The 25,018-nt window shown below is 49.7% G+C and overlaps 1 protein-coding gene across 1 annotated transcript; it reads right to left on the reverse strand.

Moving 5' to 3' along the window:
• Positions 1-20,207: 20,207 nt before the first annotated feature.
• Positions 20,208-24,103, reverse strand: LOC143785319 (E3 ubiquitin/ISG15 ligase TRIM25-like). Its single transcript, XM_077274068.1, has one exon. The coding sequence runs from the start codon at positions 24,101-24,103 to the stop codon at positions 22,535-22,537; it is 1,569 nt and encodes a 522-aa protein (XP_077130183.1). The 3' UTR covers positions 20,208-22,534.
• Between the last annotated feature and the right edge of the window lie 915 nt (positions 24,104-25,018).

Raw genomic sequence — 25,018 nt, forward strand, 5'->3', positions numbered from 1 at the left:
AGGATTCGGTAGGGCCTCTGTCAGGTTTGGGACCCTGATGGAGACCTGGCTACAAGAAAGAAAGTAACGGGACCGTGCCTGCACTGAGAAGCGGCGGTGCCCTAAGGAAGGACTAGAAGAGAGATATATTGTGCTGAGTGAGAAACGAGATCGAAGCAATAGGAGTATACCAGTAGGAGTCGTGCTGTTGGACAGAGGCAACATCCTACTGAGGCGCACAACCGGTGGCCGGAACGCCGAGAGAGTATTATAACACTAAGCTTCAAGCAATACTCTAAACAGCGGCAGGACAGTCAGTCTCAGGCGGGCTGTCTCACTCAAATCACCTATGAAGTCTTGGGGGGCAACTTGTGGAGAGGGGCGACTCTAGGGTCCCGGAAGAGCTCCGAGCCTACCCGTCAAACGGGTGCCGTTCCAACCAGATCAACAGGGAGGGACGGAGGATTAGCAGAACATCATCTAATCGAGTTGTGAGGGAACTTAAGAAACAGACACAACAGTTGTGGGGTACTTTCCGTAAGCACAGCAGGGAAGGACTACAACACATAGCGCTAAGAAGGAAGGCACTGATTTCCACCTGTGAAGTGAACTCTGGAGGTGCCATTGGACCGGCCGGACTTGCGCAGCCTGGTGATCTGGATTCCGGACTGAGGACACAGAGATCTTCAGTAAAGAGACTGCAACCTGGTGTCCTCGTTATTTACCGCGACCTGCACCCTACAACTGCACCGCTACACTACCACTTATTGCACCGGACGTCCCCCACTGACCGGCAGGGCCACGGACCGGGTCTAGCCACAGTGACAACCCCAGAGCAGAGACTCAGAGACCCGGTGCCGGGTACCCCTCGGCCCAGCGGCGGTGTGGGGGCGCTCCAACTTGGCGTCACGAACAGGATCTACTTAAGCCTGAAGAATCAGGTCATGTGTGCCTTGGAACTGTGATTTATTGTGCTTGGACTGTACTTTATTGAGAGACTGTGTATTGCCATTGACCGAGAGAAGTTCCCGCCAAAAAAGCCGCCGCCATTGCTACGCCGGAGAAGAAGGAGGGCGTGCCATGGGAGGAGACTACCAGAGTGGCGCGAAAAATGGCTACCGCCCCCTCCGATTCCTGCTGCGAGAAGACGACCTGCCCAGAAACCGAGGAGAACCGCCCCCTGAGTTGCAACAGCGGGAAGCGGGTGACGGAGAAGCTCGGCCCTGGAGAAATGGCGGAGTCCGATGCATGCACTGCCACAGATTATCAGATCATGACAATGAACAGCAGGTGCCAGAACGAGGAAGGAACGGTCCTGGCTTGCCCTCGTTCGCTGGAGGCGGACCCGAAGCCCTTGGAACAGACAGCGGAGCTGAGCCCACCTATCCCGACCTCGGAGCCAGCGGAGGAGGAACCGCAGCGGGCGGAGCTGTGTTCGGGGATCGTATTGGAGGAGCCGCGGTCCGAGCTGCAGCCGACTCTAGCACCCTCGTCAGTGGACCAGATCGACATCGGTGGAATCACATCAGGCGCAGGTACGGAAGACATCCCTGCCTCCACGCTCGATCCCGCTCTCGCGACCGATCCTCCCCGCAACAGTAACCCTTCATTTACGGTCGAGCGAGTGGTCCTCCATCCCAGCGCAATGGGGAAGTTGATACCGCCGCTACCGACCAGGTGGGGGGAACCCATAGATGTGGGCCCGGATGGGGTGATGCTCCGGTGGGACACCCCCTGGGTTGAGCCGGATGGGACCCCGGGGGATGGTCTCACCATCGCCATACTTACCTGGGAGCAATACAATCAATGCTTGATTCAGCACTGGAAAAATCGAGACGAAATGGAACAACAAGAAGCGCAACGCAAGAAGTCTGTGCATGGTAGGAAAGACGTGGTAAAACGGGGGACCGTGCTGGCCTATCCCCGGAAGAGGGGATGGGGCTCCATACAGGAGCCGGGACTACCAACTGATGTCTTTGTTACCAGTTACAACGTAAAAACTCCATGCTGCAGTCGAGATGGTGACCCATTGCAAAAGGGGGATCAGGTGACCTACACTCGCCACCGGAATGCGCAAGGATGGTGCGCTCGGAACGTCCACCGATGTGGGCCTGAGGGGGCGTCACCTATGGCCCCGATCATGACCGACCCAAATTTGCCAGATCTTGTGACCATCACCACTGTGCGCCTAGTGGCGGCTACTGAACTTGCAAGTAAGGTCAGCCTCCAAATTCAGACACCAGGTGATCTGACAGCCCCTGCGGGACCTGCCACCGGCACAGAAGCTGCAGCAGCCGGGGGTCAGGGGCCAAGGCCGCCTGAGCAAGAATAAACCTCGAAGATCTGAAAATGTAAATAGTTCTTTCTTTAACTGTTTGTTTACTGTTTGCTGTTAAACCCATCCAGGGTTAATTCTTTATGGATCCCTTTGCTGACCCGGGATCCCTGTTTGTTTATTTTTCTCAAGTTTGCACAACGTTTATAGAACTGCCGTAATCATGAACAGTGCATGATACAAACTTCCTGTATATAGTTTGCACCTTCTTAAAGGCGCTTCCTACTGGTTTTACTTCAAAAGAGACTCTTTGCGAAGATACCGTACTGGAGCCTTTGCTGAGTAAGGACTGGTGGCCAGGGAAGAAATGCTACCTCCTAAAGACTTGGTCCCTTCTTAAAGGGGACATCCACATTTTACATTTGAAGAACCGTATTGCTTTAAGATTGATGGATAGCAATAATGTCTTGATGAGTGAAGATGATGATAATCCTTACATGTAAAAGTTATATGTATCTGATTAGTTAAATTGTAAAGAAATGCAGATGATGTTTTCAGAAAGAAAGATGCAGTAGACCCGTAGGGGCAGACATAGTGTCCTGCATAGTTGTTAGCAAGGAAATTAATACTCTAAGAAAATGTTGATAATGTTGATAAGAAATGAGGATAGAAGGTTAACCCTGAGTCCTCCGTAGAAAGATAGGTTATTGCAAAGAAAGAGTTAATAATGTGTTGCAGAAGGACAGAAAGTAGACCCGTAGGGGTTAGTCAGTGAGTCCTCTTAGGAGCCATATGCAGATGGCTCAGTGTTCCTAAACCTGAAAGTATGTTATGTTCTATACTGTGTGGTATGTTATTATACTAATATGTGCACTGTTTCACTTTATATCTATGACATACTTTTGACCAGGGTGGCCCTGTATTGTCATCTATAAGGTCACGTTATGTTTTAATTTGGTTCTTTACCAATATACTGTATATATGGCCGTCCACGGCTCTCGTTGGGTATGTTTTATGCCGTGTTCTTACATGTATTCCCATGCCCCTACTGCATCTGTCTGTTTCTTTTATATTTAATAAAGATTTTGTTAATTTTGGATATTTAAAAACTGCTTGTGGTGCTTGTTTCATGTTCTATACTGTGTATAGCAGAGGAAAAGACAGAAGGCCCTGGCTGAACGGGGCGGTCCTGTAAGAAAGGAGAGGCAGTAGGTCTGGTGCCGTTAGGACAGGCGGTCCTGCAGATTAAAGAAGGAGAATGAAAAGTTAAATTTGCCTTATAATGTGATTATAAGAAGGTCTTTAATGGATGCCGAGTGTACGTCCTTAAGGGCGATGTTAAAGTATTGTTCAAAGAATTGCACTAAATAGAATACCCGGTTGGGTAACAGGAGTTGTTTGTAACCTGTAATTTATACTGTTTAACCATGTTTTGTAACGTTCAAGTGTCCTCACCTCCCATAAAGGGAAGCCTGTTCAAGTATACTTATTATTATTATTTGCACTCACAAAAATTGTATGTCTTTTTGCTAACTGTATTGTTGTTTTCTTCCCAGTCCCGGAGTACTGGATTTAACCGGGGGGGAGTGCAGCGCCCCAGAGTCCTGGTCGTTGCAGTACTGTGGCCCTGCCACTATGGGGAGCCATGGTACGTCTGATGGCACTGAAGGAGTTCATCTGACCAGGTATCACAGACACCAATACATTTCACAGCCGGGCCACCAGGGGGAGCTAAGGGTGCTATTCATTAGGCCACTCCCCACCATTGTGGGTAAACTGGGGGTCAGGCAGGAAGTTAGGAGAGAAAGCTGACTGGATGTGAACCAGGCAACACCTTGTGGCAGAGGGTGTTGCAGGGGAGGATTCGGTAGGGCCTCTGTCAGGTTTGGGACCCTGATGGAGACCTGGCTACAAGAAAGAAAGTAACGGGACCGTGCCTGCACTGAGAAGCGGCGGTGCCCTAAGGAAGGACTAGAAGAGAGATATATTGTGCTGAGTGAGAAACGAGATCGAAGCAATAGGAGTATACCAGTAGGAGTCGTGCTGTTAGACCGAGGCAACATCCTATTGAGGTGCACAACCGGTGGCCGGAACGCCGAGAGAGTATTATAACACTAAGCTTCAAGCAATACTCTAAACAGCGGCAGGACAGTCAGTCTCAGGCGGGCTGTCTCACTCAAATCACCTATGAAGTCTTGGGGGGCAACTTGTGGAGAGGGGCGACTCTAGGGTCCCGGAAGAGCTCCGAGCCTACCCGTCAAACGGGTGCCGTTCCAACCAGATCAACAGGGAGGGACGGAGGATTAGCAGAACATCATCTAATCGAGTTGTGAGGGAACTTAAGAAACAGACACAACAGTTGTGGGGTACTTTCCGTAAGCACAGCAGGGAAGGACTACAACACATAGCGCTAAGAAGGAAGGCACAGATTTCCACCTGTGAAGTGAACTCTGGAGGTGCCATTGGACCGGCCGGACTTGCGCAGCCTGGTGATCTGGATTCCGGACTGAGGACCCAGAGATCTTCAGTAAAGAGGTAAAGAGACTGCAACCTGGTGTCCTCGTTATTTACCGCGACCTGCACCCCACAACTTGCACCGCTACACTACCACTTATTGCACCGGACGTCCCCCACTGACCGGCAGGGCCACGGACCGGGTCTAGCCACCGTGACAACCCCAGAGCAGAGACTCAGAGACCTGGTGCCGGGTACCCCTCGGCCCAGCGGCGGTGTGGGGGCGCTCCAATAACTTGCAATTATTTGTGAAAAAAACGAATATTTGGCGAAAATTTTGAAAATTTCCCAATTTTCCAACTTTGAGTTTTTATGCCCTTAAATCACAGACATATGTCACGCAAAATACTTAATAAGTAACATTTCCCACATGTCTACTTTACATCAGCACAATTTTGGAACCAAAATTTTTTTTTGTGACGGAGTTATAAGGGTTAAAAGTTGACCAGCAATTTCTCATTTTTAGAACACCATTTTTTTTTAGGGACCACATCTCATTTTAAGTCATTTTGAGGGGTCTATATGATAGAAAATACCCAAGTGTGACACCATTCTAAAAACTGCACCCCTCAAGGTACTCAAAACCACTTTCAAGAAGTTTATTAACCCTTCAGGTGTTTCACAGGAATTTTTGGAATGTTTAAATAAAAATGAACATTTAAGTTTTTTTCACACAAAATTTATTTCAGCTCCAATTTGTTTTATTTTACCAAGGGTAACAGGAGAAAATAGACCCCAAAAGTTGTTGTACAATTTGTCCTGAGTACACTGATACCCCATATGTGGGGGTAAACCACTGTTTGGGCGCATGGCAGAGCTTGGAAGGGAAGGAGCGCCATTTGACTTTTCAATGCAAAATTGACTGGAATTGAGATGGGACGCCATGTTGCATTTGGAGAGCCCCTGATGTGCCTAAACATTGAAACCCCCCACAAGTGACACCATTTTGGAAAGTAGACCCCCTAAAGAACTTATCTAGATGTGTGGTGAGCACTTTGACATAACAAGTGCTTCACAGAAGTTTATAATGCAGAGCTGTAAAAATAAAAAATCATATTTTTTCACAAAAATGATCTTTTCGCCCCCAATTTTTTATTTTTTCAAGGGTAAGAGAAGAAATTGGACCCAAAAATGTTTGTGAAATTTGTCCTGAGTAAGCTGATACCCCATATGTGGGTGTAAACCATTGTTTGGGCACAGGGCAGAGCTCAGAAGGGAAGGAGCGCCATTTGACTTTTCAATGCAAAATTGACTGGAATTGAGATGGGACGCCATGTTGCGTTTGGAGAGCCCATGATGTACCTAAACATTGAAACCCCCCACAAGTGACACCATTTTGGAAAGTAGACCCCTTAAGGAACTTATCTAGATGTGTGTTGAGCACTTTGACCCAACAAGTGCTTCACAGAAGTTTATAATGCAGAGCCATAAAAATAAAAAATCATATTTTTTCACAAAAATGATTTTTTCACCCCCATTTTTTTATTTCCCCAAGAGTAAGAGAAGAAATTAGACCACAAAAGTTGTTGTGCAATTTGTCCTGAGTACGTCGATACCCCATATGTGGGGGTAAACCACTGTTTGGGCGCATAGCAGAGCTCGGAAGGGAAGGAGCGCTATTTTACTTTTCAATGCAAAATTGACTGGAATTAAGATGGGATGCCATGTTGCGTTTGGAGAGCCCCTGATGTGCCTAAACATTAAAAACCCCCACAAGTGACACCATTTTGGAAAGTAGACCCCCTAAGGAACTTATCTAGATGTGTTTTGAGAGCTTTGAACCCCCAAGTGTTTCACTACAGTTTATAATGCAGAGCCGTGAAAATAAAAATTCTTTTTTTTTTCACAAAAATGATTTTTTAGCCCCCAGTTTTGTATTTTCACAAGGGTATCAGGATAAATTGGACCCTAAAAGTTGTTGTCCAATTTGTCCTGAGTATGCTGATACCCCATATGTGGGGGGGAACCACTGTTTGGGCACATGGCAGAGCTCGGAAGGGAAGGAGCGCCATTTGGAATGCAGACTTAAATGGATTGGTCTGCAGGCGTCACGTTGCATTTGCAGAGCCCCTGATGTACCCAAACAGTACAAACCCCCCACAAGTGACCCCATATTGGAAACTAGACCCCCCAAGGAACTTATCTAGATGTGTTGTGAGAACTTTGAACCCCCAAGTGTTTCACTACAGTTTACAACGCAGAGCCGTGAAAATAAAAAGTCTTTTTTTCCCCACAAAACTTATTTTTTAGCCCCCAGATTTGTATTTTCCCAAGGGTAGCAGGAGAAATTGGACACCAAAAGATGATGTCCAATTTGTCCTGAGTACGCCGATACCCCATATGTTGGGGTAAACCCCTGTTTGGGCACACGGGAGAGCTCTGAAGGGAAGGAGCACTGTTTTACTTTTTCAACGCAGAATTGGCTGGAATTGAGATCAGATGCCATGTCCCGTTTGGAGAGCCCCTGATGTGCCTTAACAGTGGAAACCCCCCAATTATAACTGATACCCTAATCCAAACACACCCCTTACCCTAATCCCAACAGTAACCCTAACCACACCTCTAACCCAGACACACCCAACCCTATTCCCAACCGTAAATGTAATCCAAACCCTAACCCTAACTTTAGCCCCAACCCTAACTGTAGCCTTAACCCTAGCCTTAACCCTAGCCCTAACCCTAGCCCTAATCCTAGCCCTAACCCTAGCAATAACCCTAGCCCTAACCCTAGCCCTATCCCTAGCCCTAACCATAGCCCTAACCCTAGCCCTAACCCTAGCCCTAGCCCTAACCCCAATGGGAATATGGAAATAAATAAAATAAATTTATTTTTTTATTTTTCCCTAACTAAGGGGGTGATGAAGGGGGGTTTGATTTACTTTTATAGCGGGTTTTTTAGCGGATTTTTATGATTGGCAGCCGTCATGCACTGAAAGACGCTTTTTATTGCAAAAAATATTTTTTGCATTACCACATTTTGAGAGCTATAATTTTTCCATATTTTGGTCCACAGAGTCATGTGAGATCTTGTTTTTTGCGGGACGAGTTGAAGTTTTTATTGGTAACATTTTCGGGCACGTGACATTTTTGGATCGCTTTTTATTCAGATTTTTGTGAGGCAGAATGACCAAAACCAGCTATTCATGAATTTCTTTTGGGGCAGGCGTTTATACCATTCCGCGTTTGGTAAAATTGATAAAGCAGTTTTATTCTTACAATTACAGCGATATCTCATTTATATCATTTTTTTATGTTTTGGCGCTTTTATACGATAAAAACTATTTTATACGATAAAAACTATTTTATAGAAAAAATAATTATTTTGGTATCGCTTTATTCTCAGGACTATAACTTTTTTATTTTTTTGCTGATGATGCTGTATGGCGGCTTGTTTTTTTACGGGACAAGATGACTTTTTCAGCGGTACCATGGTTATTTATATCTCTTTTTGATCGCATGTTATTCCACTTTTTATTCGGCGGTATGATAATAAAGCGTTGTTTTTTGCCTCGTTTTTTTTTTTTTTCTCTTACAGTGTTTACTGAAGGGGTTAACTAGTGGGGCAGTTTTATAGGTTGGGTCGTTACGGACGCGGCGATACTAAATATGTGTACTTTTATTGTTTTTTTTTTTATTTAGCTAAAGAAATGTATTTATGGGAATAATATATATATATATTTTTTCTTTATTTAGGATTTTTTTTTTTTTTTTTTACACACATGTGGAGAATTTTTTTTTAACTTTTTTACTTTGTCCCGAGGGGGACATTACAGATCGGTGATCTGACAGTTTGCACAGCACTCTGTCAGATCACCGATCTGCCTCACAGCACTGCAGGCTTACCAAGCGCCTGCTCTGAGCAGGCACTCGGTAAGTCACCTCCCTCCCTGCAGGACCCGGATGCCGCGGCCATCTTGGATCCGGGACCTGCAGCGAGGAAGGAGGCAGGAGACCCTCGGAGCAACGCGATCACATCGCGTTGCTCCGGGGGTCTCAGGGAAGCACGCAGGGAGCCCCCTCCCTGCACGATGCTTCCCTATGCCGCCGGCACACCGCGATCATGTTTGATCGCGGTGTGCCGGGGGTTAATGTGCCGCGGGCGGTCCGTGACCCCTCCTGGCACATAGTGCCGGATGTCAGCTGCGATATGCAGCTGACACCCGGCCGCGATCGGCGGCGCTCCCCCCGTGAGCGCGGCCGATCGCGTATGATGTACTATCCCGTCGGTGGTCATACGGGCCCACCCCACCTCGACGGGATAGTACGTCATATGTCAGAAAGGGGTTAAGGTGCGAGACTCGTGCGAGTTTCTTGCAAGTGTGACCCTGGCCTTAAGGCGCAATATCTGTTTAATTTATAAAATAAAATTGAAAAAAAAATGGCATGAGCTCCCGCACAATTTTCTGCACCAGAGAGGGAAAGACAGAGACTAGGGGCCGATGTTTATAGCCTGGGAAGGGGTTAATACCCATTGAGCTTCCCAGGCTATGAATATCAGCCTGCAGCCATCTGCGTAGCCTTTACTGGCTATTAAAATAGGGGGACCCAAAAAGAAAATGACGTGGGGTCCCCCTATAAATTATAGCCAGAAAGGTTATGCAGACAGCTGCGGGCTGATATTCATAGCCTAGAGAGGGGTCATGGATATTGCCCTTCCAGGCTACAAATACCAGCACACAGCCGCCCCAGAAATGGCGCATCTGTAAGATTCCGGCACTTAGCCTTTCTCTTCCCACTGCCCTGTAGTGGTGGCATATGGGGTAATAAGGGGTTAATGCCACCTTTGATTGTAAGGTGACATTAAGCCGGTTAATAATGGAGAGGGGTCCATAAGACACAACAATACAAAAAGGTTATATTAGAGAGATATGTATAGTGAAAACTTATTGATTTCTTTTATATATCTAGATAACAAAGTAAGCTAATCTATTGTTATCTATGAGATCTATCGTTGTTCCTTGGCTATGTGAAGTGTTATTGTAGCGCCCCCACTGCCGCAGGGCCGAGGGGTACCCGGTACCGGGCCTCTGAGTCTCTGTTCTGGGGTTGTCACGGTGGCTAGACCCGGTCCGTGACCCTGCTGAGGGGCGTCCAATGAAAGGTGTGGATGGTGTGGTGCAGGTCGCAGTAAATAACGAGGACACAGGGTTGCAGTCTCTTTACCTCTTTACTGAAGGCTTCAGGATCCGTCCGGAATACGGTTAACCGGGCTGTTTGAGTCCGGCCAGTCCGATGGCACCTCCAGAGTTCCCTTTGCAGGTGGAAATCTGTGCCTACCTTCTAGCGCTTGTGTGTTGTAGTCCTTCCCTGCTGTGCTTACGGGATAGTCCTCACAACTGTTGTGTCTGTTTCTCGTGTTCCCTCACAACTCGATGATGATGTTCTGCTTCGTCCCCCAGATGATATGGCTAGGACGCACCCGTATGATGGGTAGGCTCGGAGGTCTTCCGGGACCCTAGAGTCGCCCCTCTCCAAATGTTGCCCCCTATGTCTTCTTAGGTGATTTTGGGGTGAGACAGCCTGCCTAGAACTGACTGTCCTGCCGTAGGTTTGAAGTAAGGCCTGGAGCTCTATACTTCCTCGGCGTTCCGGCCACCGGCTACGCGCCTCAGTAGGATGTTGCCTCGTCTTACAGCATGACTCCTACTGGTGTTTCTCCTTGTTGCGTTGATCTCGTTTCTCACTCAGCACAATAAACCTCGCTTCTTGTCCTTTCTTGGGGTACCGCCGCAATGAAGTGCAGGCGCAGTCCCGTAACGTTCTTTCTGTTCGCTAGGCCTCTGTCAGGATCCCACCCCTGACAGGGACCCCCCTGAATCTTCCCCTGCAACACCCTCTGCCACAGGATGTTGCCTGGTTCCAACCCAGTCAGCTTTCTTTCTAACTTCCTATCTGACCCCCAGTTTTACCAGATTGTGAGGAGTGGCCTAATACATAGCACCCTTAGCTCCCCCTGGAGGCCAGACTGTGAAGTGTATTGGTGACTGTGATACCTGGTCAGGCGAACTCCTTCAGTGCCATCAGACGTACCATAGCTCCCCTTAGTGGCGGAGCATCAGTACTGCAACGACCAGGACTCTGGGGCGCTGCATTATATTCACTTTGTCCTGCTGTTCTGCGCTTACTTTCAGCGCCGGCTTGTTGCTAAAATGGTTATTTTTATATTGCTGTGCATAAGATCTGTTTAGAACAGAATTTTAAACTCACTTATTATATTCATGGTAATTCTTTTTAGCTCACCACAAACCACCACAAATCAATCTTCATCTTTTTTTAATGGAAAATAATAAAATATGATTTTATTAAACCTTTATTTTAAAGATTCCAATGGATTTTCTATGAGATAAAGCAGCTTGCTGATTCCATACGGTAGATCATCTGTAAGGCGCTCGCTCCTGCACTGGAATAACCTTCTTCTTACAGGTTCTTGTCCATTGAAGCAGAGATCGGGTTTCTCTCTTTTTTCTTTTTATTTCTTCTTAAATGCTACAAATCTGGAATTGTTATCTAGAAACATAAAAGAAGTCAATAAGTTTTCACTATACATATCTCTCTAATATAACCTTTCTGTATTGTTAGCTGTGTGATGTCGTTGAACTTTGACCTGAGTCATCTGACCTGTTGGCGCTCATTGTTTGGTAACCTAGCTTCCTTTCAAAGCTATATATGCCTGTATATACTGTGTGGTATTTCCTGATGAAGGGGGCATGAGACCACAGAAACGCGTTGAATAAAACCACTGTGAATCGACTACATTCTCCTGAAATTCATCCCAGCGGCAGCGTGGAATTTTCGAATTTCCCATTGAATACAGGACTTTCTCTGGTCGGTGAGGACCTGTGGATCTGCAGCAGCCGCGACCTTTATGCTCTTATCTCATCCTAACCAGCTGAGCAAATCTGGTGAATTTTCTCTCCTGTGTAAAGTGGATAAGACCCTAGTGTGCTCTTTGTCTCCCAAATTTTTCTTGCAAAAACTGACAGCCGGCTCAGAGAAAATGCTGCGCGTCGGTTCCCAGGGATTTGTACTAGCGTCTTCAGACGCGAGAACACTTGGACTAAGCCCTGACCGCCGCCGGCACTGCCGGATCAGTGACTCGCCAGCAGCGTGATCAGGTCATATGATCACGCTGCTGACGTCACTCGCCGGCTCTTCAGAGGACAGAGGCGAATGCACAGGGCACAGCGTTGTGGTTGGTGGTAAGTGCTCCAGACGGGCTAATGGAGCTGAAGACACCGAAGATTAATGGTGGAAATTGTAGTGTCTCTGGAGTCGTTCATCTAAAAAGGTCCCTGGATGTACGGTAAATTTATTTTGTGATAATAATTCTTATATTTTTATTTATGTTAGGAACATTAAAGGGGTTGTCCAGGTTTGTGATGAGTCTGCAGTCATTCTATGTGACTGCAGACGGCTGACGCACTGGACACTGCCAGGATTCTTTTGTGCCGGCAATTTACATGCATGCGGTCACGTGCTGACAAGACATGCATAGCCTTACTTAATGAAAATGAATTGAGCGAGGCCGGACAAGTTTAGTTGGAATGTGGCCAGAAGTATTCAAATCGCATATGTGTGCTGACATGACCGTCCACTCTTACCATCGGCGAGGGAGAATCCTAAAAGTGTGCAGTGCGTGCGTTGTAAGGATTCAGAAGCCTGCAGGAACTTAGTGTGAGTGCAGACTTTCATCTCAAACCTCTTATTTATAACATAAAGCCTTGTAGCCAATCCTAACAGCGTGTAATATGCTCACTGTCAGGATTCAGCTCTGCTCGCTGGTTCCTGCCACTTCACTCATATGCGATTTTCATGCTTATGGTCATGTGACAATGAGCTTCTCTTTCTGCTTCTTCCAGTTTTCCACTGGACATTGAGAGAATTAGGGAGAGCAGCTAGTCGGCCTGTGACTGTAAGTTAAGGCAGCACGGTGGCTCAGTGGTTAGCACAGCAGCCTTGCAGCTCTGGGGTCTCGGGTTCAAATCCCACCAAGGACAACATCTGCAAGGAGTTTGTATGTTCTCCCCATGTTTGTGTGGGCTTAATCCGGGTTCGTCCCACACGCCAAAGACATACTGATAGGGAATGTATATTGTGAGCCCCATTGGGGACAGTGATGTCTGTAAAGCGCTGCGGAATAAGATAGAACTATATAAGCAAAGCATAATAAATAAATAAAGTGTGCAAATCGCCTATGTGCTTGGGGAGGGGGCGCCAAATGGAATTCTTGTCCCGGGTGCCAGAAAACGTAGATGCCCCTGGGGAGAGCGAGTGCCCACACTGTGGGAACGGCGCCAGAACGGGGGGAAGTATAAGCTTTATTTTATCAGGGCCAAGCGAGGGGGATGACAAGGACTTCTCCAAGTAGTGGACAACTTCTTTAAGGTAAAAGCGGAACCTGCTTGTCATTGCCAGGAGCGTTGCCCGCACTTAGGAGGCTGAAACTTCCCTTTATCCTCAGATATTCCGGTCTCCCCCCTGTAAAGAGAGAGAAAGCTCTGAAATTTTGTGCAGCAATTTCTCCTGAAGTCGATCTGTGACTTTCGGAGCTCATGTTTGGCTGGAATAGATTGTGGATGCCATGTCGAGATTTCAGTGCCACCAATGTGCCAAAACAGCAGAAAAAAAAAGACAAATGATGGCAAACTATCCCCCCTTACGGGATTTATCTTTACGTATTGTGACCTTTTTGAACATACAGGAGCATCACAAAAGTTTATAACATTGTGATCCAAAAATGACAAATTTTTCCACTAAAACAAATGATCCCAAATGTAGCAAAACCCCATATGTGGTGGAAAACTATTGTTTGGACACATGGCCGGGATGAGAGGGGAGAAACACTATTTGGCTTCTGAAGTACAGATTTTTCTGGGAAATATTGCAGGTGCCATATCCAGAACCCTATAGGCGCCAGAACAGTAGAAAACCCCTAATGTGACCCAATTTAGGAAACTAAACCCCTTAGGGAATTCATCTATGGGTGTAATGAGATAATTCACTGATTTTGTTACCATCAGGCTGTGAAAAGGAAAAATTACATAAGTAGATATAGATAAACATGTTTCACCTTTACCCCGTAAATTACGTTACTTCTCCCAAGTATAGCAGCGCCCGATATGAGGTCATACACTTCTGTTTGGTCACACGGGGCTCAGAAGAGAAGGAGCAACATTTGGCTTGTGGGGCACAGAGTTTCCTGGTGTAAGATCCGGGTGCCCCCTAAGCTGCCAAATTCCCCAAAAGTGGCCGATATTTCCAAATTACACTGGAGGAAATCATCTCGGAGCACCATTTGGCTTTTTGGGCACAGTTTCCTGGTTGTAGAATCTGCTGAGTGTTGGGATATTTATATAATATGATATTGACATTGACCGACATAAGGGAAACCTAAGAAAAGAGTACAAAGCAAGAGAAAAGGAAATATGAGAGGGTGGTGGAAGATGGGAAGTAGGAAGATGCCTAAAGAGCTTGGCGTACTACCTTTATATCATCCACACGGTCAGACATAGTCCATACATTGACCATCCCTGTAACACCTCCACATAAAGGTACCATCAGGTCAGTCTTTTGCGTTCTCCAGAAATATGCTTATAGCTGCTGATGTGGACTCTCTCTGAAGGTGATGCTCTTAGGTCTAGAAAGGATAAGGGGGTCAAGGGTCAAAGGTGATTGCAGTGGTCTTCATCTTCCTGCAGATGGCGTCCTTGTATACAGCCAAAAGGTCATTGTGTCAAAGGGCCTGAGGACAGGTTCAAATTCCATTAAGGCTGGAGTCATGATGTCCATCAAGAACAATGGTTTGTAATCCAAACACCACAGGGGTTATGTAACTCTCAAGAGGACAGACAAGATGTCCATCTCACATGTAGATGTCTATTCTATTAACAGGACAAAGGACCATATACCACAAGACACAATTGCCTCCCTGCTTCCGCATCTTTTCCAATCATCTTTATAGTTCACTAGATGGCAGCCCGATTCTAAAGAATCGGGAGTCTAGAATCCATATATACTTTATTTATTCAAATGTAAGAATAATTTGGTGGGCGGGGACCCTCGGCCTCCGATTTGGTTGGCGGGGCCCCACGGCCTCCGATTTGGTGGGCGGGGTCCCTCTGCCTCCGCTTTGGTGGGCAGGGCCGCTCGGCCTTCGATTTGGTGGGCGGGGCTCCTCGGCCTCCGATTTGGTGGGCGGGGCCCCTCGGCTTCCGATTTGGTGGGCGGGGACCATCGGCCTCCGCTTTGGTTGGCGGGGCCGCTCGGCCTTCGATTTGGTGGGCGGGGCTCCTCGGCCTCCGCTTTGGTGGGCGGGGTCCCTCTGCCTCCGATTTGGTGGGCGGGGACCATCGGCCTCCGCTTTGGTTGGCGGGGCCCCACGGCCTCCGATTTGGTGGGCGGGGTCCCTCTGCCTCCGATTTGGTGGGCGGGGACCATCGGCCTCCGCTTTGGTTGGCGGGGCCCCACGGCCTCCGATTTGGTGGGCGGGGTCCCTCTGCCTCCGATTTGGTTGGCGAAGCCCCTCGGCCTCCGATTTGGTGGGCGGGGACCCTCGACCTCCGATTTGGTGGGCGGGGACCCTCGGCCTCCGATTTGGTGGGCGGGGACCCTCGGCCTCCGCTTTGGTGGGCGGGGCCCCTCGGCCTCCGATTTGGTGGGCGGGGTCCCTCGGCCTCCGATTTGGTGGGCGGGGACCATCGGCCTCCGCTTTGGTTGGCGGGGCCCCACGGCCTCCGATTTGGTGGGCGGGGTCCCTCTGCCTCCGCTTTGGTGGGCGGGGCCGCTTGGCCTTCGATTTGGTGGGCGGGGACCCTCGGCCTCCGATTTGGTGGGCGGGACCCTCGGCCTCCGATTTGGTGGGCGGGGACCCTCGGCCTCCGATTTGGTGGGCGGGGACCCTCGGCCTCCGATTTGGTGGGCGGGGTCCCTCGGCCTCCGATTTGGTGGGCGGGGCCGCTTGGCCTTCGATTTGGTGGGCGGGGACCCTCGGCCTCCGATTTGGTGGGCGGGACCCTCGGCCTCCGATTTGGTGGGCGGGGCCCCTCGGCCTCCGCATTGGTGGGCGGGGTCCCTCTGCCTCCGATTTGGTGGGCGGGGTCCCTCGGCCTCCGATTTGGTGTGCGGGGACCCTCGGCCTCAGCTTTGGTGGGCGGGGCCCCTCGGCCTTCGATTTGGTGGGCGGGGCCCCTCGGCCTCCGATTTGGTTGGTGTGGACCCTCGGCCTCCGATTTGGTGGGTGGGGACCCTCGGCCTCCGATTTGGTGGGCGGGGACCCTCGGCCTCCGATTTGGTGGGCGGGGACCCTCGGCCTCCGCTTTGGTGGGCGGGGTCCCTCTGCCTCCGATTTGGTGGGCGGGGACCATCGGCCTCCGCTTTGGTTGGCGGGGCCCCACGGCCTCCGATTTGGTGGGCGGGGTCCCTCTGCCTCCGATTTGGTGGGCGGGGACCATCGGCCTCCGCTTTGGTTGGCGGGGCCCCACGGCCTCCGATTTGGTGGGCGGGGTCCCTCTGCCTCCGATTTGGTTGGCGAAGCCCCTCGGCCTCCGATTTGGTGGGCGGGGACCCTCGACCTCCGATTTGGTGGGCGGGGACCCTCGGCCTCCGATTTGGTGGGCGGGGACCCTCGGCCTCCGCTTTGGTGGGCGGGGCCCCTCGGCCTCCGATTTGGTGGGCGGGGTCCCTCGGCCTCCGATTTGGTGGGCGGGGACCATCGGCCTCCGCTTTGGTTGGCGGGGCCCCACGGCCTCCGATTTGGTGGGCGGGGTCCCTCTGCCTCCGCTTTGGTGGGCGGGGCCGCTTGGCCTTCGATTTGGTGGGCGGGGACCCTCGGCCTCCGATTTGGTGGGCGGGACCCTCGGCCTCCGATTTGGTGGGCGGGGACCCTCGGCCTCCGATTTGGTGGGCGGGGACCCTCGGCCTCCGATTTGGTGGGCGGGGACCCTCGGCCTCTGATTTGGTGGGCGGGGACCCTCGGCCTCCGATTTGGTGGGCGGGGACCCTCGGCCTCCGATTTGGTGGGCGGGGACCCTCGGCCTCCGATGTGGTGGGCGGGGACCCTCGGCCTCCGATGTGGTGGTCGGGGCCCCTCGGCCTCTGCTTTGGTGGGCGGGGCCGCGCCCCTCAGCCTCCGCTTTGGTGGGCGGGGCCGCTCGGCCTTCGATTTGGTGGGCAGGGCTCCTCGGCCTCCGATTTGGTTGGCGGGGCCCCTCGGCCTCCGATTTGGTTGGCGGGGCCCCTCGGCCTCCGATTTGGTGTGTGCTCTGCCTGGGGCCACTGTGCTCTGCCTGGGGCCCCATATGCTGCCTGGGGCCCCTGTGCTCTGCCTGGGGCCCCATATGCTGCCTGGGGCCCCTGTGCTCTGCCTGGGGCCCCATATGCTGCCTGGGGCCCCTGTGCTCTGCCTGGGGCCCCTGTGCTCTGCCTGGGGCCCCATGTTCTGCCTGGGGCCCCATGTTCTGCCTGGGGCCCCTGTGTTCTGCCTGGGGCCCCTGTGCTCTGCCTGGGGCCCCTGTGCTCTGCCTGGGGCCACTGTGCTCTGCCTGGGGCCACTGTGCTCTGCCTGGGGCCCCATGTTCTGCCTGGGGCCCCTGTGCTCTGCCTGGGACCACTGTGCTCTGCCTGGGGCCCCATATGCTGCCTGGGGCCCCTGTTCTCTGCCTGGGGCCACTGTGCTCTGCCTGGGGCCCCATATGCTGCCTGGGGCCACTGTGCTCTGCCTGGGGTCCCATATGCTGCCTGGGGCCCCTGTGCTCTGCCTGGGGCCCCATATGCTGCCTGGGGCCCCTGTGCTCTGCCTGGGGCCCCATGTTCTGCCTGGGGCCCCTGTGCTCTGCCTGGGGCCACTGTGCTCTGCCTGGGGCCCCATATGCTGCCTGGGGCCCCTGTGCTCTGCCTGGGGCCCCATATGCTGCCTGGGGCCCCTGTGCTCTGCCTGGGGCCCCTGTGCTCTGCCTGGGGCCCCTGTGCTCTGCCTGGGGCCCCATATGCTGCCTGGGGCCCCTGTGGTCTGCCTGGGGCCCCATATGCTGCCTGGGGCCCCTGTGCTCTGCCTGGGGCCCCTGTGCTCTGCCTGGGGCCCCATGTTCTGCCTGGGGCCCCTGTGCTCTGCCTGGGGCCACTGTGCTCTGCCTGGGGCCCCATATGCTGCCTGGGGCCCCTGTGCTCTGCCTGGGGCCACTGTGCTCTGCCTGGGGCCCCATAGGCTGCCTGGGGCCCCTGTGCTCTGCCTGGGACCACTGTGCTCTGCCTGGGGCCCCATATGCTGCCTGGGGCCCCTGTGCTCTGCCTGGGGCCACTGTGCTCTGCCTGGGGCCCCATATGCTGCCTGGGGCCCCTGTGCTCTGCCTGGGTGTAGGACACTGGTGACGTCACTTATCTCCGGACATTATCTCCGGACATTATCTCCGGACATTATCTCCGGACATTAGCTCCGGACATTAGCTCCGGACATTAGCTCCGGACATTAGCTCCGGACAAAGCCACGGAAGTTGGCACAAATTGCAGGATTCTAGGCAATTATATATTAGATGTGATGTAGGACTAATGGCCCCGTCTCACATAGCGATTTACCAACGATCATGAGCAGTGATACGACCTGGCCGTGATCGTTGGTAAGTCGTTGTGTGGTCGCTGGGGAGCTGTCACACAGACCGCTCTCTCCAGCGACCAACGATCAGGGGAACGACTTTGGCATCGTTGAAACTGTCTTCAACGATGCCGAAGTCCCCCTGCAGCACCAGGGTAACCAGGGTAAACATCGGGTTACTAAGCGCAGGGCCGCGCTTAGTAACCCGATGTTTACCCTGGTTACCAAAAAAAAAAAACAGTACATACTCACCATCTGATGTCCGTCAGGTCCCTTGCCGTCTGCTTCCTGCTCTGACTGAGCCGCCGTACAGTGAGAGCGCAGCACAGCAGTGACGTCACCGCTGCGCTCTCACTGTACGGCGGCACTCAGAGCAGGAAGCAGACGGCAAGGGACCTGACGGACATCAGAAGGCGAGTATGTACTGTTTGGTTTTTTTTACATTTACGCTGGTAACCAGGGTGTAAACATCGGGTTACTAAGCGCGGCCCTGCACTTAGTAACCCGATGTTTACCCTGGTTACCAGTGAAGACATCGCTGGATCGGTGTCACACACACCGATTCAGCGATGTCAGCGGGACCTCAACGACCAAAAAACGGTCCAGGCCATTCCGACACGACCAGCGATCTCGCAGCAGGGGCCTGATCGCTGGTACGTGTCACACATAGCGAGATCGCTACTGAGGTCGCTGTTGCATCACAAAACTTGTGACTCAGCAGCGATCTCGCTAGCGATCTCGCTATGTGTGACGGGGCCTTTAGGTGTTAGAATCAGTCACAATCTGTCAAAGTGTTGAAAAGACGGATCCTGTGCCAACTGTAAAAAACTGATGCACTGGATCCGTTTTTTTGACGGATCCATTGTAGCATCTCTAGCCGGAATTTAAAGAAACAGAATTCGAGAGAGAGAGAGAGAATTTTCTCCCTGAATGGAAAAATGGGTTAAATTAAAGGAATAGAAATTCTTCCGGGCATGCTCTGTTTCAAAAAACGGTATCCGTCACTGGATTCCGTCTTCTGACGGAAGCGACGGATCCTGCGCGCATAGGCTTCAACTATAGCCAACGTCAGACGGCGCAGAATCCGTCGTTGGCCGATTTTTCGACATACACAAAAAAACTTTCCTAGGTCCATTGTCTCCTGCCGACGGACAACGACTTTACAACGAATCCCTCAAACACGGATGAAACGGAAGGCCATCTGTCACAATCCATCGCTAATACAAGTCTATCGGAAAAAAAACGGCTCCAGCGGCAACATTTGCTGGATACGTTTTTTTTCTAAAAACAACGGATTGTGACTGATTCTAAAAAATGGATGTGTGAAAGAGGCCTTAGGCCAATGCTCTAATAATACATGCAATGTCCATGCTAACTTCCATCACTGGTGTAAGATCTGGGCGCCATTTGCAGAGTCCCCTAAGCTACCAAAGCTGTCAAACCTCCCAAAAGTGGCCTGAATAAGCAAATTATGCCGAGTCCCGCAGTACATTCATTTCAATGGACTAAGCACAGTATTCACCTGTGCGCACTAAGTAATGGACAGTGCTGCTGTGTTCTGCCCAGACCTTGTTTTGGTGGAGCAGGTTTCAGTTGATCAGTGGTTGTGCCGGGTATCGGACCCACATTGATCTCATAACGATGAACTGTGCAGTGGTAGGTGATCACTGATTAGACCTGGAGAAGCCTTTTAGGTGGGTTCTCCCCTTTGCAGTAATGCCGTGCAAGTGTACAATAACTGTGGTTTGCACACGCTGTGGGAGTCAGAAGGGGACATTCAGCTTTCTGAACATGGATTTTACAATCCAGTTTATAAACCCGAAAAAAAGAAATGTGCGAGGTCTAAAGCAGATATGAATAAAACATGATCAACAATATTTATTGAATAATTTTTAAAAGAGATGAAATATCCAACGTAATAAGCATAGACATTAATGGTGGGTGAGTCAATAAAAAAAGAATTACCCCAAAGATGGAAACAATGTGAGGCAACATCTAAATAGAAATGCAAACAACTAGAAAGCTTGTCACAGAGTAAGTAACGGAGAATGAATCAGAATGAGCAACGTGGGAGCAGCGATATGGGGCGATAGCTGGACATAGCATAGCATGGGTCGAAGAATGGCTTTTTCAGGATAGGTGTGATTGTGGCATGTTTGAAAGCAGAAGGGAAGGTGCCAGAAGTTAGTGATAAATTGAAGAGATGGGTTAGGGATGGGATACGTGTGGTGGTGATATTGAGGAGGAGGTGGAATGAGATTGGGAAGGAGGTGGGATGGGATTGGGTCAAGTGCACAAATTGTGAGGTGTGATTTGGAGAGGAGATGAGTAAGCTCTCCTTCAGTGATTTTGAACAGGGAGGTTATGGGGTTTGGGCATTGGTCAGGTATACTAAGGGGTTGTGGTGGTTGAACAATAAAGACTTGCCTTGGTTGGTCGATCTTATTTGTGAAATGTGTGACAAAGTCCTCAGCAGAGATGAGGGAGGCCGGAGGGAACAGTGGACGATGATGGAGGGAGTTAAAAGTGTTGAATAACTGTTTGGGGTTGTAGAATAAGGAGGATGCAAGTGATGCAAAGTAGGCCTGCTTATCAGAGGTGAAGGCTGATTTTAAGGCAGATGTTGCTTTTTTTAAAGCGGTGAAGTTATCTTGTGAATGTGTTCTCTTCCAACGCCACTTCGCAACCCTGGACACTTGCCGAAGCTTCTGAGTGAGGTTATTGTGCTAGTGTTGTCTATTGATTCGTCGCATTCTGCTATGAATGAGAGGGGCGACCGTGTCAATAGGTGTTACAAGAGTCACATTTTAGAAAACAGTGGCGCTGTCTGTGCTATGGAGTGATGATATGGATGCCAGTGGTAGAATAGAGTCAGGGAGTGTGCAAGTGTCTAGATGTGCAAAGTTTCTGCAAGGGTGCGCTTAGTTGCTGGACATGGGTGACAGGTGAGGAGGACAGGGATGAGAATGTGAGTAGATGGTGGTCAGATAAAGGGAGAGGAGAGGTTGTGAAGTTAGATAGGGAACAGAGACGGGTGAAGATCAGGTCTAATGTGTGCCCATCTGTGAGGGTGGGTGTGGAGAGCCACTGAGTAAGTCCACAAGATGAAGTGACAGGAATTAGGAGGCTGTTGACCGGTAGGTGTCAGTGGGTATATTGAAGTCACCCATGATGATGGTCGGAATGTCAGCAGAGAGAAAGTGAAGAAGCCAGGTGGAGAAATGGTCATTTAAGGCAGTGGCCGATCCTCGAGATCGGTATATTACGGGCACTTGGAGGTTGGAGGGAGAGTAGATGTGGACAGAGTGGACTGTAAAAGAGGGGAGGATAAGGGAGGGTAGAGGTGGGATACGGTTGAAGGTGAAGGAGTTAGAAAAGAGAAGACCCACTCCTCCACCATGTCTGTTGCCAGGGTGAGGAGTGTGGGTGAAGGGGAGTCAGCCATAACACAATGCAGCAGGAGAGGCCATGTTGGAAGGTGTCAGCCATGTTTCGTTGAGGCCAAGGATGGAAAAATTGCGAGAGGTCAAGAGGTCATGAATCACATGAAGTTTATTGCAGACATAGTGGGCATTCCAGATTGCTCCAGAGAGAGGGAGCATTGGGGTCTGTCAGGGGCACGGGTTTAACGTAGGAGAGATTGCGGAAATTCATATTAGGTTGGGAGGGATAGGAGGGGGAATTAATGGGAAGCATCAGCTGTGAAGGTCCAAGATTGGAAGATATGTCGCCAGCAGTGAGAAGTAGAGAGAGGGAGAGCAGGTGGGAAAAGGAGAGTGGCTGGATTGTTTTATGCTTTAGAAGGAGAGATCTGAAGTTGAGGAGCAGGTCTGCAGATGAGGTCAGGTGGGGAGGTAAAAGGGAAGGAGAGATGATAGTTTGGTTATAAGGTGCTGGAGTCTGGAGATAGTGAAGGAGAGTAAGGATCTTTGGAGCAAAAACTGTAAGGGCCGATGTAAGCATACTGAAACAGTAAGTGTGGGGAAAAAGAAAACTTAAGTACATTTAATAATTAGTGCTTACTTGTACCTTCTAGTCACTTATGGTACATTTCCGGCACTTTTCTGTTCCACACTTAAACAGCGACATTTGATGGAGCCAGACCACCTATACACTATATACAGATGTGTCCGTGTGAAAAGAAATAATGTAATTATAATGTGACGAGGACGACATCGGCCTCATCTTCTTATTGTAGCAGAGGCTCCATCATTCGCATATAAAATAACATGTAGGGGTTCAGTGAAGGAGGCGGTGAAGGTGTGTAAGTGTCTGATGGGGTCACACAGCTCATAGAAGGACAGACGCCCGGCCTCATAGTCTAAGAAGATTCCAAGTATTGGACATGTTGGCTTTACACTAAAAGTTAATCTAACAGAGTTGTGATATACATTATATCCTCCATCACACATAAACAAACTCCAAGATTTATCATTATTTCCAATATCAGACTGTCCACCCTCCCTTTCTATACTGGGATAGGACAATCCGATGCCACATACACCTATCTGGTCCCACTCTACCTCCCAGTAATGTTTTCCTGAGGAGAGACCACATCTGCTTAACACCTGGGAGTAATCCACAAATCTTTCTGATGATTCTGTTTTCTCCTGTTCTTCTTCTAAATCTGTTGCTGTTTTCAGATCTTCTGATATCTTCACCCATCTATGAGCAGTGTCCACATCCAGCAATATGTCTGGGACATGGACCCCGAGCTCTGATGTTACATTTGTGATAATATCCCTCATAGATCGGTGTAAGGTCAGTGAGATCAGAACCTCATCCAGATCCTCCTCAGAACTGACCTCTCCACCATCTCCCCCTGTGTCTTCATCACCTCCATGACTACATACTGTAATGTCACTCTCTTGTAAGAGTCTTATTGGGTCGGTGACACGACACATCTCCTCCACGTGACGCATCTTCCTGGACAGCTCGTCCTCCTGTATCTCCAGCTTCTTGATCAGATGCGATATCTGGGACACAATCTTCTCCTCCTGCCTGGAGACCTCACTCAGCGCTTTCTTTTCTGCCATTTCCAGTTTCTTCTTAATGTTCATAAACATCTTACTGATGTTCTTCCTCTTATCAGAAGCTTTCTCCTGGATCTTCACCTTATGATCTTGTAGATTCTGGACTCTTTTCTGAGTTTTTATATTTTGTGGCTTTAGATCATCAGAATATTTCCTCAGTTTCTCTTTTTTCTTCTCAGAAGCCACGTCCAGTGGCTCCACGTCATGTCCCTTGTGGTCTCCGGCCACCCAGCAGGACACACAGATACAGGTGGCATCTTTAGGGCAGTAATATTTCAGGATCTCATTGTGTGTGGAGCATTTTTGTCCCTTAAACGACACTGTTGGTTCAATTAGATTGTGATTCACCGACTTGTTATGAGCTGTGAGATGTTCCTCACACATGGAGGTCTCACATTGCAGACATGTCCTTACAGCCGGTACTGGAGACTTTGTACAGTAAGTACAGAAGATTCTGGTCTCCTCCATACCAGGCTGAGTACATGAGAAAAGCTCCACTATGTTCCTCAGCTTTCGGTTCTTCTCCAGGGCCGGACGCTCCGGATATTCTGCTCTGCAGTCAGGACAGGAATACCCTCCAGCCGCCTCCTGTGCATCCAGCACACTCACAATACACGAGCGGCAGAAGTTGTGTCCACATCTCAGGGATACAGGATCTGTATAGAGGCTCAGGCAGATGGAGCAGTTCAGCTCGTCCCTCAGCTCCGCAGACGCCATTGTAGTACAAAAGAGCAGGAAACGAAAGATGAAATGTATCCTTACGCAAAAAGGGCGGAGGTTTCTGATAATAAACTATTAACCCCTGCAGTTCAGAGACTGTTTGTGGCTGAGGCAGAAAATGATTGAAAGGATCGTGTAGTTCATAGAATCATAGAATGTTAGAGTTGGAAGGGACCTCCGGGGTCATCATGTACAACCCCCTGCTCAATGCAGGATTTTCTAAACCATCTCAGACAGATATCTGTTCAGACTCTGTTTGAAGACTTCCTTTGAAGGAAAACTCACCACCTCTCGTGGCCGCCTGTTCCCCTTATTGATCTCCCTCACTGTCAAAAAGTTTTTTCTAATATCTAATGTGTATCTTCTCCCTGTCCATTGGTTCTCGTCTTTCCGTGTGCAAATGAAATAATGATGATCCCTCTACACTGTGACAGCCCTTCAGATATTTGTAGATGGCTACTAAGTATCCTCTTAGCCTTCTTTCTTGCAAGCTAAATATTCCCAGATCCTTTTCCTTGTAGGTCATACTTTGCAGTCCGCTCACCATCCTGGCTGCTCTTCTCCGAACTTGCTCCAAGTTTTCAATGTCTTTTTTTTAAATGTAGTGCCCAGAACTTGACACAGTATTCCAAATTAGGTCTGACCAAGGAGGAGTTAAGGGATACTTACTTCACGTTGTCTAGACTTTATGCTTCTGTTAATACATCATAGAACTGTGTTTGCCTTTTTGTGCTGCTGCATCACACAGTTGACTCATGTGCAGTCTGTGATCTATTAGTATACTGAAGTCTTTTTCACACATGCTGTTGCTTAGTTCTGTTCCTCCCATTCTATAGATGTAATTTTCATTTTTCTTGCCCAGATGTAGAATCTTGCACTTCTCCCTGTTTAATACCATTCTATTAGTCGCTG

This window comes from Ranitomeya variabilis, chromosome 7, assembly GCF_051348905.1.
Source record: "Ranitomeya variabilis isolate aRanVar5 chromosome 7, aRanVar5.hap1, whole genome shotgun sequence".
NCBI classification, from domain to species: Eukaryota; Metazoa; Chordata; class Amphibia; order Anura; family Dendrobatidae; genus Ranitomeya; species Ranitomeya variabilis.